At 52.3% G+C, this 12,284-nt stretch overlaps 1 protein-coding gene across 8 annotated transcripts in view; it reads right to left on the bottom strand.

Annotated features, from left to right (window-relative positions):
* CSNK1D (casein kinase 1 delta) overlaps positions 1–10,684 on the bottom strand; it is a 38,676-nt gene extending 27,992 nt beyond the window's left edge. For 2 of the 8 annotated variants that reach the window (XM_067714927.1, XM_067714924.1), the window contains exons 1-3: positions 10,308–10,683; positions 4,822–4,869; positions 3,933–4,043 (exon numbers count right to left, since the gene is read on the bottom strand). In XM_067714927.1, the coding sequence (XP_067571028.1) occupies positions 3,933–4,043; positions 4,822–4,869; positions 10,308–10,383 (235 nt within the window). In that variant the 5' untranslated portion in view covers positions 10,384–10,683. Of the gene's footprint in view, positions 1–3,932; positions 4,044–4,821; positions 4,870–10,307 lie in introns of all 8 variants that reach the window. The other 6 variants (XM_067714923.1, XM_067714926.1, XM_067714925.1 and 3 more) reach the window with 6 other exon arrangements.
* Between the last annotated feature and the right edge of the window lie 1,600 nt (positions 10,685–12,284).

Genomic DNA, 12,284 nt, shown 5'->3' with positions numbered 1-12,284 from the left:
TTCTGGGGGTTCACTTTAGTATTCTTGATAGCCACGAGCTACATATGTTCTTAAGTACCGTAAAACATTTCATAGCAAAAAGAGTGTGATTGTCTGAAATACACTGCGGGAACTGGACAGGCACATGAGATGAGAGAGAGTGAACTTGGGTGAAGCTGCCTGTTTCTACTCACTGGTGGCCCCACAGCCACACTGCTGGCAGCATCCACCCACCCTCAGCGCAGAGCTCCTACCCTCACCCCTGGCCTGGATTCTGTGATACAAAGGGCCCACACTCCTGTCCCACACCTGCCATGAACCTTTACCAGAAGCAGCTGTGAACTAAACAAAGGTTCTCCACTTGGAGTTTCCCGAAGGAGGACATGGTCTAAAGACACTTTGTGGGGTTATTAGGATTGGGAAGCACAGCCTCAGCCTTAGCCTCTAGGTTCTGCCTGGCAGGCCACTCTGTTTTGATAAAAACTTGGTGTCCACCCATATCCTTCACTAACGTAATTAACTTAAAATTATTTCTATTTCAGGTTTTTTACCTATTGCTCCAACTAGACCTGGGCACTTTCTTCTTCTTCTTTTTTTAAAGGTATTTTTAATTAATTAATTAATTTAATTAATTTATTTTTGGCTACGTTGGGTCTTTGTTGCTGTGCGCGGCCTTCTCATTGCGGTGGCTTCTCTTGTTGCAGAGCACAGGCTCTAGGCACCCGGGCTTCAGGAGCTGTGGCTCACGGGCTGTGGAGCGCAGGCTCAGTATTTGTGGTGCACGGGCTTAGTTGCTCCGCGGCACGTGGGATCTTCCCAGACCAGGGCTCAAACCTGTGTCCCCTGCATTGGCAGGCAGATTCTTAAACACTGCTCCACCAGGGAAGCCCTGGGGCACGTTCTTGATCCCTGACCGCCATGGAGGGCCGCTGTGCAGGAGTGGCCTGGGACCTACAATGCTCAAGTTCAGATCTCTGTCCTTTGGACACAGCCTCAGTTTCCTCATTTGTTACACGAGGCTGATGATACCCACTGCACATGACTGTGTGGCGGAGAACGTGCCCGCATGTTTAAAAACGCTCTTAACAATACCTGACACTAGCGTGTGTTTGTTTTTGTTTTTATTCAGGTAAAATTGGTATATAACATATTAGTTTCAAGTGTACAACACAATTCAATCTTTGTATACACTAGTAAAAGGTGATCACCACAATAAGTCTGGTTATCAAATGTCACCATACAACGGAACCCCTTCACCCATTTCATCCACCCCCAAAACATGTTTTTGTTTTTAATGCTAACCCCTCCCCTAGGGGACCTGAGTGACCCAGCACAGCAGCTGTCTCTAGCCAAGCACTGCAAGGCCACCATCATGAGGCAGCATCCCGGGCAACCCTGTACTACGAGTTAGAGAGGGCAAGGCAGGCCCTGGGCTTCGAGCTTTCTCCTACGATGCCGTCAATATCAACCACCTGCAACGAAGCACAGAACTTAACATAAAAAGAGCCACGATCAGAGATGCACCCACATGAGATGGATGTAGAAGGCTGGTCAACAGCAGAGCTGTGAGGTTTCTGGGCAGAGTCGAACTCTATCTCCTCTGCCATCCCAGCTTTATCTTGGCTAGGACGAACTCACAGAACAGTAGCAAGATGCTGCTCTCTACTCTCCTGGACAGAATCTGTTTTCTAAAACAGAAATTTACACCCTGATAGTATTCACCAAGTGTGTATCTGAAACAGGAGTAAAACCTGACTTATGCGTGGGGAAGGGCCAGACAGGAGAAGAGCTATGTCTGGAATCCCAGTAGGTTTCCAGGATCCTAGAGAAGGGGCATGGGAAGACCAGGAGAGCAAGTGATCCTTTACGTCCTAAAGCAGGGGGTCAAAACAGGAAGCGACAGTGCACCCAGGGGCATCGAGCAGCGTCTGGAGACATTTCTGATCACCTTAACTTGGGGGCGGGGGGCTACTGGCACCTAGGATGCTGCTCCCTGTTCTCCTGCAGAAGACAGCGTCCACAAAAAACAGCTATGCTCCTGAGGAGAGACCTTGTTCTAAACCAAATAAACTCCTTTCTGTTGAGTTTTTTTTTTTTTTTTGGCTGCGCCACAGGGCTTGCAGGATCTTAGTTCCCTGACCAGGGACTGAACCCATGCCCCTGGTAGTGAAAGCACAGAGTCCTAACCACTGGGCTGCCAGGGAATTCCCTCTGTTGAGCCTTTTTAAAAAATTATTCATTCGTTTATTTCTTTTTGGCTGCGTTGGGTCTTCGTTGCTGCGTGCAGGCTTTCTCTAGTTGCAGCGAGCAGGGGCTACTACTCTTCGTTGCAGTGCTCAGGCTTCTCGTTGCAGTGGCTTCTCTTGTTGCAGAGCACGGGCTCTAGGCACGTGGGCTTCAGTAGTTGTGGCACACGGGCTCAGTAGTTGTAGCTTGCAGGCTCTAGAGCGCAGGCTCAGTAGTTGTGGCGCTCAGGCTTAGTTGCTCCACGGCATGTGGGATCTTCCTGGACCAGGGCTCAAACCTGTGTCCCCTGCATTGGCCGGTGGATTCTTAACCACTGCACCACCAGGGAAGTCCCCCTCTGTTGAGTCTCAATCTACTACACCAGCTCCTCCCTGGGTGTCAGCTCTTCTTCCCTCCATCCCTGGGGGCCCAGCTTCTGAGTTCTGAGATGCTGCTCCTCAAACACACAAGCTTTTCAGTCAGAAGGTTTCATCCAACCCCCAGCACTAAGCTCCTCCCACCACGAAGGCCACAAACCAAGTCACCTCCTCCTACTCATCACCACCTTAAAAGCTGTGTAGACCATCCCTGATGCCTGAGAAGCCTGCTGAGGGCCGCCAGAGGACAGACACACTGGCAGGGTCCTCTGCCAACGTCTCCCTGGGCACAGGAGGGGACAGGGAGTTTCCTCCCTATGTGCCATCTGAGAACCCACAGCCTGTTCTGGTCCCATAGTGCCCAGGACAAGCGGCACTGGACACACCCTTCTGCAGTCGTCTCATAGGACTGTTTGTGTTGCTTTAAGATATATCTGCTGCTAAAGAGACACCCTGTGCTACGTCAGCTGAGATATGCTGGTTTCTGGTAGTAAGTAGCACAGATTAAACTGCTTTGTGAAGCAAAGACGTCAAGAAATCACATCACCAGTCCTCCCTTTCCACCTGACCAAAGGACCAACACAGACTCTGAAGACAAGCTTCCTTTTGGCAAGGTGCCAAGAGCCGTCCCGACCCCACCCCCCCAACTATGAAAGTATCATGGGGGTTTCTGCTTCAAAGGGTATCCAAAAGGAAATAACACAGCTATTCTTCACACACGAAGCCCCGTCCCCAGAGAAAGCTCAAGACGTTCAGGGATGTGCCTGGGCTTCCTGAGCTCCTTGGGGAGCAGCACAGGCACACCCTTCAAAATGCTGCAGTGTCTTCAGGACTCTGAGACCCCCAATAAAACCCCTTCCTGCCAAACAATCTCAAAGTCCAGAGAATTCTAAAAGGTAGACTCTGAAATCAGGATGGGCACTCTGATATTAGGTACCCTCAGGCCCAAGGGGAGGTTTCACAGAATGGGGACAGTAACTAAGCTAGAAGGGGTCTCACTCAGGAGAGTCTGCAGGGACCATCCCAAAGCTGCAGGCATGACCAAGGCGGCACAGGAGGACCAGCAGCAAGCTCTAGGTCAGCGTTCACACAAGTCTGCATTCAAAGACACCAGTACGTAATACGAAACTAAGGAAGAGAATATTTATGCAAAAAAGCATAAAATGTTTCTTTTTGTCGAGTGAGCCCCTCTACAGGCCTCTCAGACAGTATCTGAAGGAAGCCACAGGATGGGGTCAAGGGTATGAACGCTTCTGCCCCTTTTCCTAATTAACCAGACTGTGATTCATGACATCTGTATTCTCCCTCATCAAACACCACCTTGGTTTTCTTAACAGGTAAAGACCATACCTCCTCCCTGCATCATTTTGTAGATTTTGCTCTCAATATGGAGCTGAGGGTGTTTGGTTTTGACACATTCAAGCTTGATGGCAACTTCTTCTCCTGCAGCAATGTCCGTACCTTGGCAAAGAAAGAAAATCACAAACGTTAATCGTCTGGTGTCTACCACCTCACCCAATGTTACAACACGCTGGAGAAACAACGAGTGCTATCTGAATCTTCCAAGGAGGACCAGGTGATGGATGCACTCCACTTTCTACTACAAGATGCTGTCAGTGGTAGATAAACCCCTGTGGGAAAATATCCTTATTTTCACTTTTTAAAACAGGAATATTTGATACGTATAGAAAAGTCTTATTTGGTATTACATCACCTACTTCCATATGGCTCTACTCTGATCACCAGGGGACTGAGAGACAGGGTGTGCAGTTCTCTCCACAGGACCCCCATCTGGTCTGAACCTTCTCATCCAGCCTGTTGGTCAGCCCTGTATTCACCCACCCAAAGCCAGACCGTGGGGAGTCCCAGGGCAACACATTCCGTGTGGGCCCCATTTCTCCATGCTGCCTTGACAGGTCTTGGGTGTGTGCGAGCCTCACTCCAGAGAGGTGGCTGGGTTTCCACTGAACTCTCACATGGCCTCAGCCCATCCCAGTCCATGTGGCCCAGGTACCAAGCCGCATACAGCAGGTCGCTTCTCAAGGGGACTCGGTTCCCACGACACAGCAGGAGCCATCACTCAGCCATCACAGGCCAGGCCAGGCCCAGGGAGGCCCAGCACACCTCTCCCCTCCCAGGGACCAGGATATACTGTGCGTCTCCTATGGACACTGAAACAGGACTGGGCTCTGTTTTCAAAGCCCTAATCACATCTATGCAAAGTGTACTTGTCACTCACCTTTTGCTAGTTTTGTGCTAAAACCGGCAATACATCTGCTCACACCTCCTGGTCACCAGATCGTGATTAAAGATTAGAGTTTTAACCTCAAGATGCCGTCCTCTTCTTCACTACAATATGGACCTGCAAATGTTGACAACCACTACCCCTCCAGGCTTCACACACGAATGCTCCTGAGTTCCAATCTGACCCAAAGCTATGCTACAAGCCCTCCCTCAAGAAGCATTCACTGGAGAGAATGGGAAAAGCAGTCTTTAGAAAGCACATACCTAGCTCTCCCCCTGCTTTCCTCACCAGTTCCTTCTAAGTATAAAGCACTTTAATCCTTCCCAGTAGTATGGTTATTCGTGAAGGAATTAACACTGGCTCCAGCAGCCCAGGCAGAACCCAGACCCATCCTGCTGGGCAAAGCAATGTTGCCAGTCCCTGGCAACTCAGATTCCCTCACCATTTGAGTTCAGCAGGGAGACCAGCAGTCCGTTTCATGAGGGAGTTGTGGGATGAATGGGTTACTGGTTACAGAGAACGTTAAGACTCCCGGATAAAAGGCAGAGTAAGGTCAGCAAGCATTAGAACAATGATGACCTGCAGGAGAGCTGTCTGCTGATATTCATGAACCCAGTAACTGCCCAAGAAGGACAGAGAAACTTTCTCCTCTAGTCTGCTCAGACAGCTGCTTGAGATGCGGTTGCTTCTAGCGGGCCTGGATCCAAAACCGGTCACCAATGCTGGGGTTCCATGGGAATAACCACAATCTGATCACTGCCAGGGACCATTCTAAATTTAAGAACTCCATTTACCATTCCACAAAGACTCCTGGGCACTCAGAAGAAAGACAGGTAATACATTTTGTTCTTCCTCCCTGAGGCTAGGATAATCTATCTAGCTACAAGAGAAATTACTTCATTGTAAAACGTACTGTGCAAACGAAAAATGAACTCTGAGTTCCTGTGAGGACCTGGCACTCTGAACTGAACTCACCAGCCCATGAGGAACAGATGACTCACCTTACTAGTTACATCAGCAACTCCCCCCACCCCAAAGCAGGAGCAGAGAAGCCTCTGATGATAGCACACTTGCTCCTCCAACTATGTCAGCCCTGTCACCTTTGCCAGGAGGCAGGTTCTCAGTGACAACACAGCCTGGGCCCACACAGGCTACCTACTGAACTAGCACCTTCAGGAAGGCTGAGGACACTTCTGGTTCCACTGTACTGTGGCTGGTAAAGCTAACATCTGAGTCACCCTGCAATACTGACAGTCTTGGGGACAAATGACCACAGGCAACTCTGGAACACAATATGAATTCCAGCCTTCCCCCCCCCACCCCGGATCACACCAGCAGATGGAGCCAGCCTCCCCCAGGATCACATCAGCAACAGAGCCAACCTTCCCTAAGATCACACCAGCAAAGGAGCCCACTTCCCCCAGGATGACACCAGCAACAGAGCCAACTTACCCTAAGATCACACCTGGAAACACAGACCACTTCTCCTAAGATCACACCAGCAACAGAGCCCACCTCCCCCAGGATCACACCAGCAACAGAGCCAGCCTCCTCCAGGATCACACCAGCAACAGAGCCAGCCTCCCCCAGGATCACACCAGCAACAGAGCCAGCCTCCCCCAGGATCACACCTGCAAACAGAAACAGCCCTCTACAGCATCACAGTTGTGAAGGTTGCCCTGAGTCTGATGACTCAAAGAGGGGAGGCTGGGTTCTCTACCAAACAGACTTGAGGGCAGCACACACGCAGGCTGCCTCCTCTGAGAGGTCTTCACCACTGGGTGAAACAGCAGCACTGCAAGTTCTGGGTATTCCATGGGAACCAAACATAAGAGACCACTGAGCAAAACTGAGGTGGTCCACCACTGTAGCCCTGCAGTCCTGTCCCACCTCCCTGGCTGACAGCAGCCCCTGTGCTCTACTGGCAGTGCTGCTCCAAGTCTTGTCCTCAAACTACCCCCAGTCCACAAGGGGACAAATACAGGACAGCGAGGAAGCACCCCAGAGCTCTGATAGCAACATGACATTGCTGCAACATTTTAAAATTTTAACATTTTAACATTTTACAAAAGTGCTGATCTGCCACAGAATGGAAATTACAAAACCTGGTCCTTCACAACAGGTAACTTTTAGAAGTACTTCTAGATGGGGAACAAAAATCTGAAAGATACTATTGAGCTCTGGGTTCCAGATTCAGAGCAAGTCAAAACCAAGTGGCACATCACGTTTACTCAGTGTCTGTTTATAGTGAGGTCTTTTATCACCCAACAACCTCAGCTCTTTTGTGCAGCTCCAGTGCCAGACAGGAGTTCCCCCTCACTAGATGAAGATGTTAGTCTGTGTTTAGACACAGATTAATGCTGGTCCTAGGAAAACAAAATTATGCCCCTCAAGCTGAGCAAAGGCAGATGATAAATGAACTTAACTCCAAGATTGACCCTGTCCTGGGACAAAAAGGTAACTCCCATTGATGACTGTTTTATCGACAAAGAAATAGGGAGAGGCCTCTGAACAGCAGGGCAAAGGGCACTCTCACAGGGCAACCACTGAGAGCTGATGCGGTATCTATGAACACTCAAGCCATCACCCTAAAGGACACAGGCACGTGACTACGAAAGTTGCATACAGGCAACTGCTTTCCTCTCCTGGCCAGCCAGCCACCATTTTGGAACCCCTACTGTGTGCCAGACACCCTGCTAGGTGCCACTGAAGAGAAATGAAAGTCAGCGAGGGGAAAAACATGAAAATCAAAAATATGAAGAGGTTACTAAGCTTTAGATCCCCAAAAGCATTTGTGTATGTGATGAAGCCAAACCACACACTCCACCTGGGTAACAGCTGGACAGATGAGGCCATCCTCTGATAAATTGACAGAGCAACAGGATCAAGTACAAATGCCAACAGCTAGCAGGAAGAAAACCACCATTCTACCAATCATGAATGGGGGGCAGGGAGGAGGGTCCGAGGTACTGCCACCACCTATAGAAGACAGACATGGGACAAGAACAGAACTCCATGAGAGGGGGCTCACGCTGTTTGGGAAGGATTGGAATAACCTGCAGGACACACTGCCACATGCTCATGTCAGCACAGCAGGCTGCTGGAAAGGGAGGCTAGCACTGGGCCTTCTTGGTCCATAAGGTACTCGGCAAGCTGAAGGACAGCTCTCTCTTCCCCCTCCACCCCTGGCTTCAAACGTCTGAAAGCACTAGAAAGTCCCAGGTGGAAACCCAAGACCCCAAACCCCACATTTAAACGAAGGTGAAGAAGGAGGAGTTAAGAGCATTCTGACCTATAGCAAAATGACAGTAGTAGGAACGACTTTAACTGCTGTCACACTAGAATACGTAGAACATAACGATTTTTAAGATGAGGACTGAATTCCTCAACTAATGACTAGTTGCCTAACAAATAGAAAAAAAACATGGTACAGAAGACTCAATCCATCCCATGGTCTTTGGATCGGTCATCTGTGACCCTTAACTTCAGTATATAGTGAGCTTCCTCTGACCCACCTTTCCAGTCACATCTTAATCTAACAAGACCACTTCACATTTCCTCAGTGGGGTAGCATGTAGCCTGAAGGGACCACCACCTGGGCCAAGAGTCAAAGCCAAATCAGTTGTACCCAACCCCACACAAGTAACTCTACGTGTACTCCAGTGGGTGGGCCATGTGGGTACTCATAACTAGGGCGCGAGAGCCACAGTCTATCCATTTTAGGATAAACATGATGGAGGAAACTGAGGACAGACCCCTCTGGGACCGGTCAGCCAGTGCCTGGCTGGATCAAGCACCACTGGTGTGCCCAGCACAAGGTGAGGCCCAAAGGACACAGTTGTGAATAAGCTTTCAGGGTCTCCCACAAAACTCTCAACTTCTTTGTGAATGACTTGGTGACAACGTTCCACGATTTGGTTGTCTGAACGCAGCTTCGGAAAGCAGAAAACTGTCTGGCAAGGTTTCAGACCAGAGAACAAAAATGTTGAAAATATCTACTTTTTCATATCTGTGTAAGGGTGGCTAATAGATTGGTTTTTCAGTACAGCTCCTAGATCCTAAGTTAAAACTTTTGCCAAAATCTATTGTTCTATAAATAAGGCAAACAGCTTGCATTTACCCAGCACTTCGCCTCCCAAAACACTGCTGAGAAGGCAACTGCTGACTACTGGACATAAATATTTAAATAGTAAAATGCAAGTATCTCTGAAGTGTGTTTTACTCAGCAGGGCAGTAAAGCACATACCGATGTGACAGGATTACACTGTAGGGTAAGGGTACCAAAAGCAGTTATGAACTACCCTAAGTGTGGAATCCTCTTACGCTGTTAGCCCAGGAGGTCGTGCATCCTCTCCAGGTAACAAGAGGCAAGGATGGGGCGGTGAGCACACACACTTGGGACCATCTGAAAAGCATAACCAGAAGCATTACTGACATACAAATCTATTCCTGACCCTCCCTGACAAGTACACCAGCCAAACAGAAACACCAGAGCGGGCTGCGCAAGCAGAGCATGTTCACCCCCAAACTTGCACAATGACAGTCCCTCTGCACATGCATTGCGGGCCAGGCTGGATGTCCCCAAATGCGGGGGTAGGAGTAACTTACACACAATTTCTCTGAGAAACGCTTATATTTTTAAAACTTCCAACTTTAAGACTCAAGCCAACCTTTTAACACACACGTGCATTCTTTCACTGTAAATCTGAAACAATCCAGAACATTCTAATCCCATTTTTTTCCAGTGTACCTGGAGAGTTTTCATAGCAAAAGGACAAGCTCATGAGCAGAGCTTTACCACTTTATTTGCCTCTAATTCTCCCAACACCCTAGCGCTGACTTTGTCCCGAATCACCTGAATGTCATTCTCGTTTACGCCGAGGTACTTAGTACCGAACTTGGATGCGCAACATGTTCTCAACGACCACTCTACTGGCCCCCAGGCGACCCCGAGCGCCACCTGCGGTCCACGGCCCAGACCCCGGGCCAGAGGGGCTGGTCAGCCGGGGCTGCATCGTAACGAGGAGCGCCGAAGAAGCCTCGGCCAGCCCCGGACTCTACTCGTGCCCACCGCACGCGCGCAGGACGCGGGGGCCGCACTCGCCGACGGCCCTTTGTCTGCGTGGAGGGACACCGGGAGCGGACACAAGGCGGGCGGGCCGAGCGGGTAGCGAGGGCCGGGCCGAGCGGGTAGCGAGGGCCTAACCGAGGCTCCCGGCCGCTCCCCAAAGGCCGCGAGCGCACGTTGGTCAGGTGCCCTCGAGGGCGCGGGTCGGAAAGGCCGCAAGCTCCTGCCTGGGGAACTGGGAGGCCCGAACAGACGGGGACGAGGCTTACCGCCACTGGCCGGAGGGGATGCCCGGGGCGGGGGCTGGGGTTGGGGCCGACGGGGGCGGGGTCGCCGGGGAGGGGGCCGGAGCGGAACCGGGGCCGGGGGACGCCGGTTTGGGGCTGCCCATCCGCGGGGAAGGGCGCCTCACCGAGATAGATGTCTCCGAAGGAGCCGCTGCCGATCTTCCGGCCCAACCGGTACCTGTTCCCCACTCTGAGCTCCATGGCGGTGGCGGCGGCGCGACCTGTTCACTCCTGCCCTCCCGGCCGCTTCCTGGGTCTGAGCTCGGGGAGGCGGCGCCGCTGCTGCCGCTACTGCGGGTCCGGCTGCCGGCTCCGCCCCCCTCACGGCCCCGCTTTCACCATCGCTTTCCAGCCGCCCCGCCGCTCCCAACGCCTCAATACGGGACGGATGGGACAGTCCGAGCGCCGCCGCCCCTGCTCCGGCCCCTGCCCACCCCGCTTGCCCTCTCCCCGCCGCGGATGGACTCGGATCTCCCGGGCCTAAACCCCCTTCAGCTGCCGGAAGGAGCCACCGCCATCGCGCTGTGACGTCACTTCCCCTAGCAACCCCCGGTAGGGCGGGGCCGCGCTGACCGAGGGGCGGGGCCGCGGTTTCGGCAACTGGCCGGCGGCGGGACCTCACAGCTCTAGGGGCGGGGCTAGGGCGGGGCCGGGGCCTCGAAAGACAGGCTGGGGAGGGGCGGGGCGGGGCGGGGCCGAGCAGGGCAGGGCAGGGCAGGGCAGGGCAGGGCGGGGCGGGTGGGGCCGGGCCCCCGCCCCCGCCCTCCAGCCCCCGCCCCGCAACCCAGCGTTTTCTTTCATCCTCGCGACCCTCGGACGTCCAGGCCAGGCCAGACCTCCTTCTCTCCTTGCCCCCTGTTCCCCGCAGCAGTCCCGGGCCGATAGCCCCTTGCTTGGCCCCCTTCCGCATGCAGGACCCACGTGCTCTCGCAGGGTCTTCGTTTGTTCCCGCAGGTGTCTGGGAAGCCAGCGTCTCCTCGCGACAGGCCTGGGACAGTGCCCTTTGCTGGAGGGAGAGAGGAGAGAGAGCTTGTCCCTCTAGGCCCCAGACCCGCACATTCGGGACTCTCCAAGAGGGGCCCGCCCTCCCTGCACCGGCGCCTGTGGGAAGTGACACAGGCCAGGCTACAGGGGACACAAGTGTGCACAGATCTCTTGGGCTGGCCGAGACCTGCACTGTGCTGTTCCCTTCCCACCCTATGAGCTAAGTCCCGGGCCTACAGCGCTCTCAAGCCTAGGACTGAAGGAAGAGCCGTCCTAGGGCCTGGTGTCAGACTGAAGGGTGAGGGTGACACTACCACGTTTCAGAGGGTGAGGTCTGCATTGCCTGCCTCTCCAGTTCCATTGCCTGGAGACTGGATCAATGTTTTCATCTAGTCTGCGTTGGGTCTTCAGAGAGGTGCCTGAACCAAGAAGGAATGACTTTCGTGTCGATGCTTCTCTACGCCTATCTCCCACCCCAGCCAAAAAGAAAGAACCATAAAACAGGCTGTTAATACATATTTTTGGACAGCTAACAAACATACTGCTCTGAGCACAGGGGTTACATAGAGGTGTGGGTGAGATGGTTGCCAGGGCCGCCATTCAGGATCATCTTCCCTGGTTGCAGAGAAGGAAAGTGCCTGGTCTCTCCATTCACAAGTCTTCCCTCTCCACCACTCAGCCTCAGTAGTGCAGCCCCTGTTTGAAAATAGTTGGAGGTCAATTTGGGGGAGCGGGCATCAATTCCTGAGCGTTACATAGCAGTGTGAAGACAGAAGGAGAGGCTGCAAGGCAAACCGTGATCAGCTGCTAATGAGTGGTGGGCAATTAGGAACACCCCATGTCCATGCACAGTGCTTAGCCTAGTTTCTCAGTCTTAGGGTGTTGGGAAGATTTTTGCCAAACTAGTAAAACTAGCCTTGCTGGCAGAATATGCTAAGTGTCCAGTTTCCCCACAAGAGAAAGCCATGAGTGGAGACTGGAAACAGAAAGGGGCTTGGCACCAGCTCCCTGGAAATACTGGACTGGAGACTTCCTTAGCTGCCCTGGGCTGATCGCTGGTCAGCAGTCCCCTACTGGGGCCTCGATGTCCTTTCTCAGAAAGAAGCTGCAACTCTTTG

Source organism: Pseudorca crassidens, chromosome 19, assembly GCF_039906515.1.
Source record: "Pseudorca crassidens isolate mPseCra1 chromosome 19, mPseCra1.hap1, whole genome shotgun sequence".
Classification (NCBI taxonomy): Eukaryota; Metazoa; Chordata; class Mammalia; order Artiodactyla; family Delphinidae; genus Pseudorca; species Pseudorca crassidens.
The sequence above is the reverse complement of the archived record's forward strand: the minus strand, read 5'-3'. Positions and strand labels throughout refer to the sequence as shown.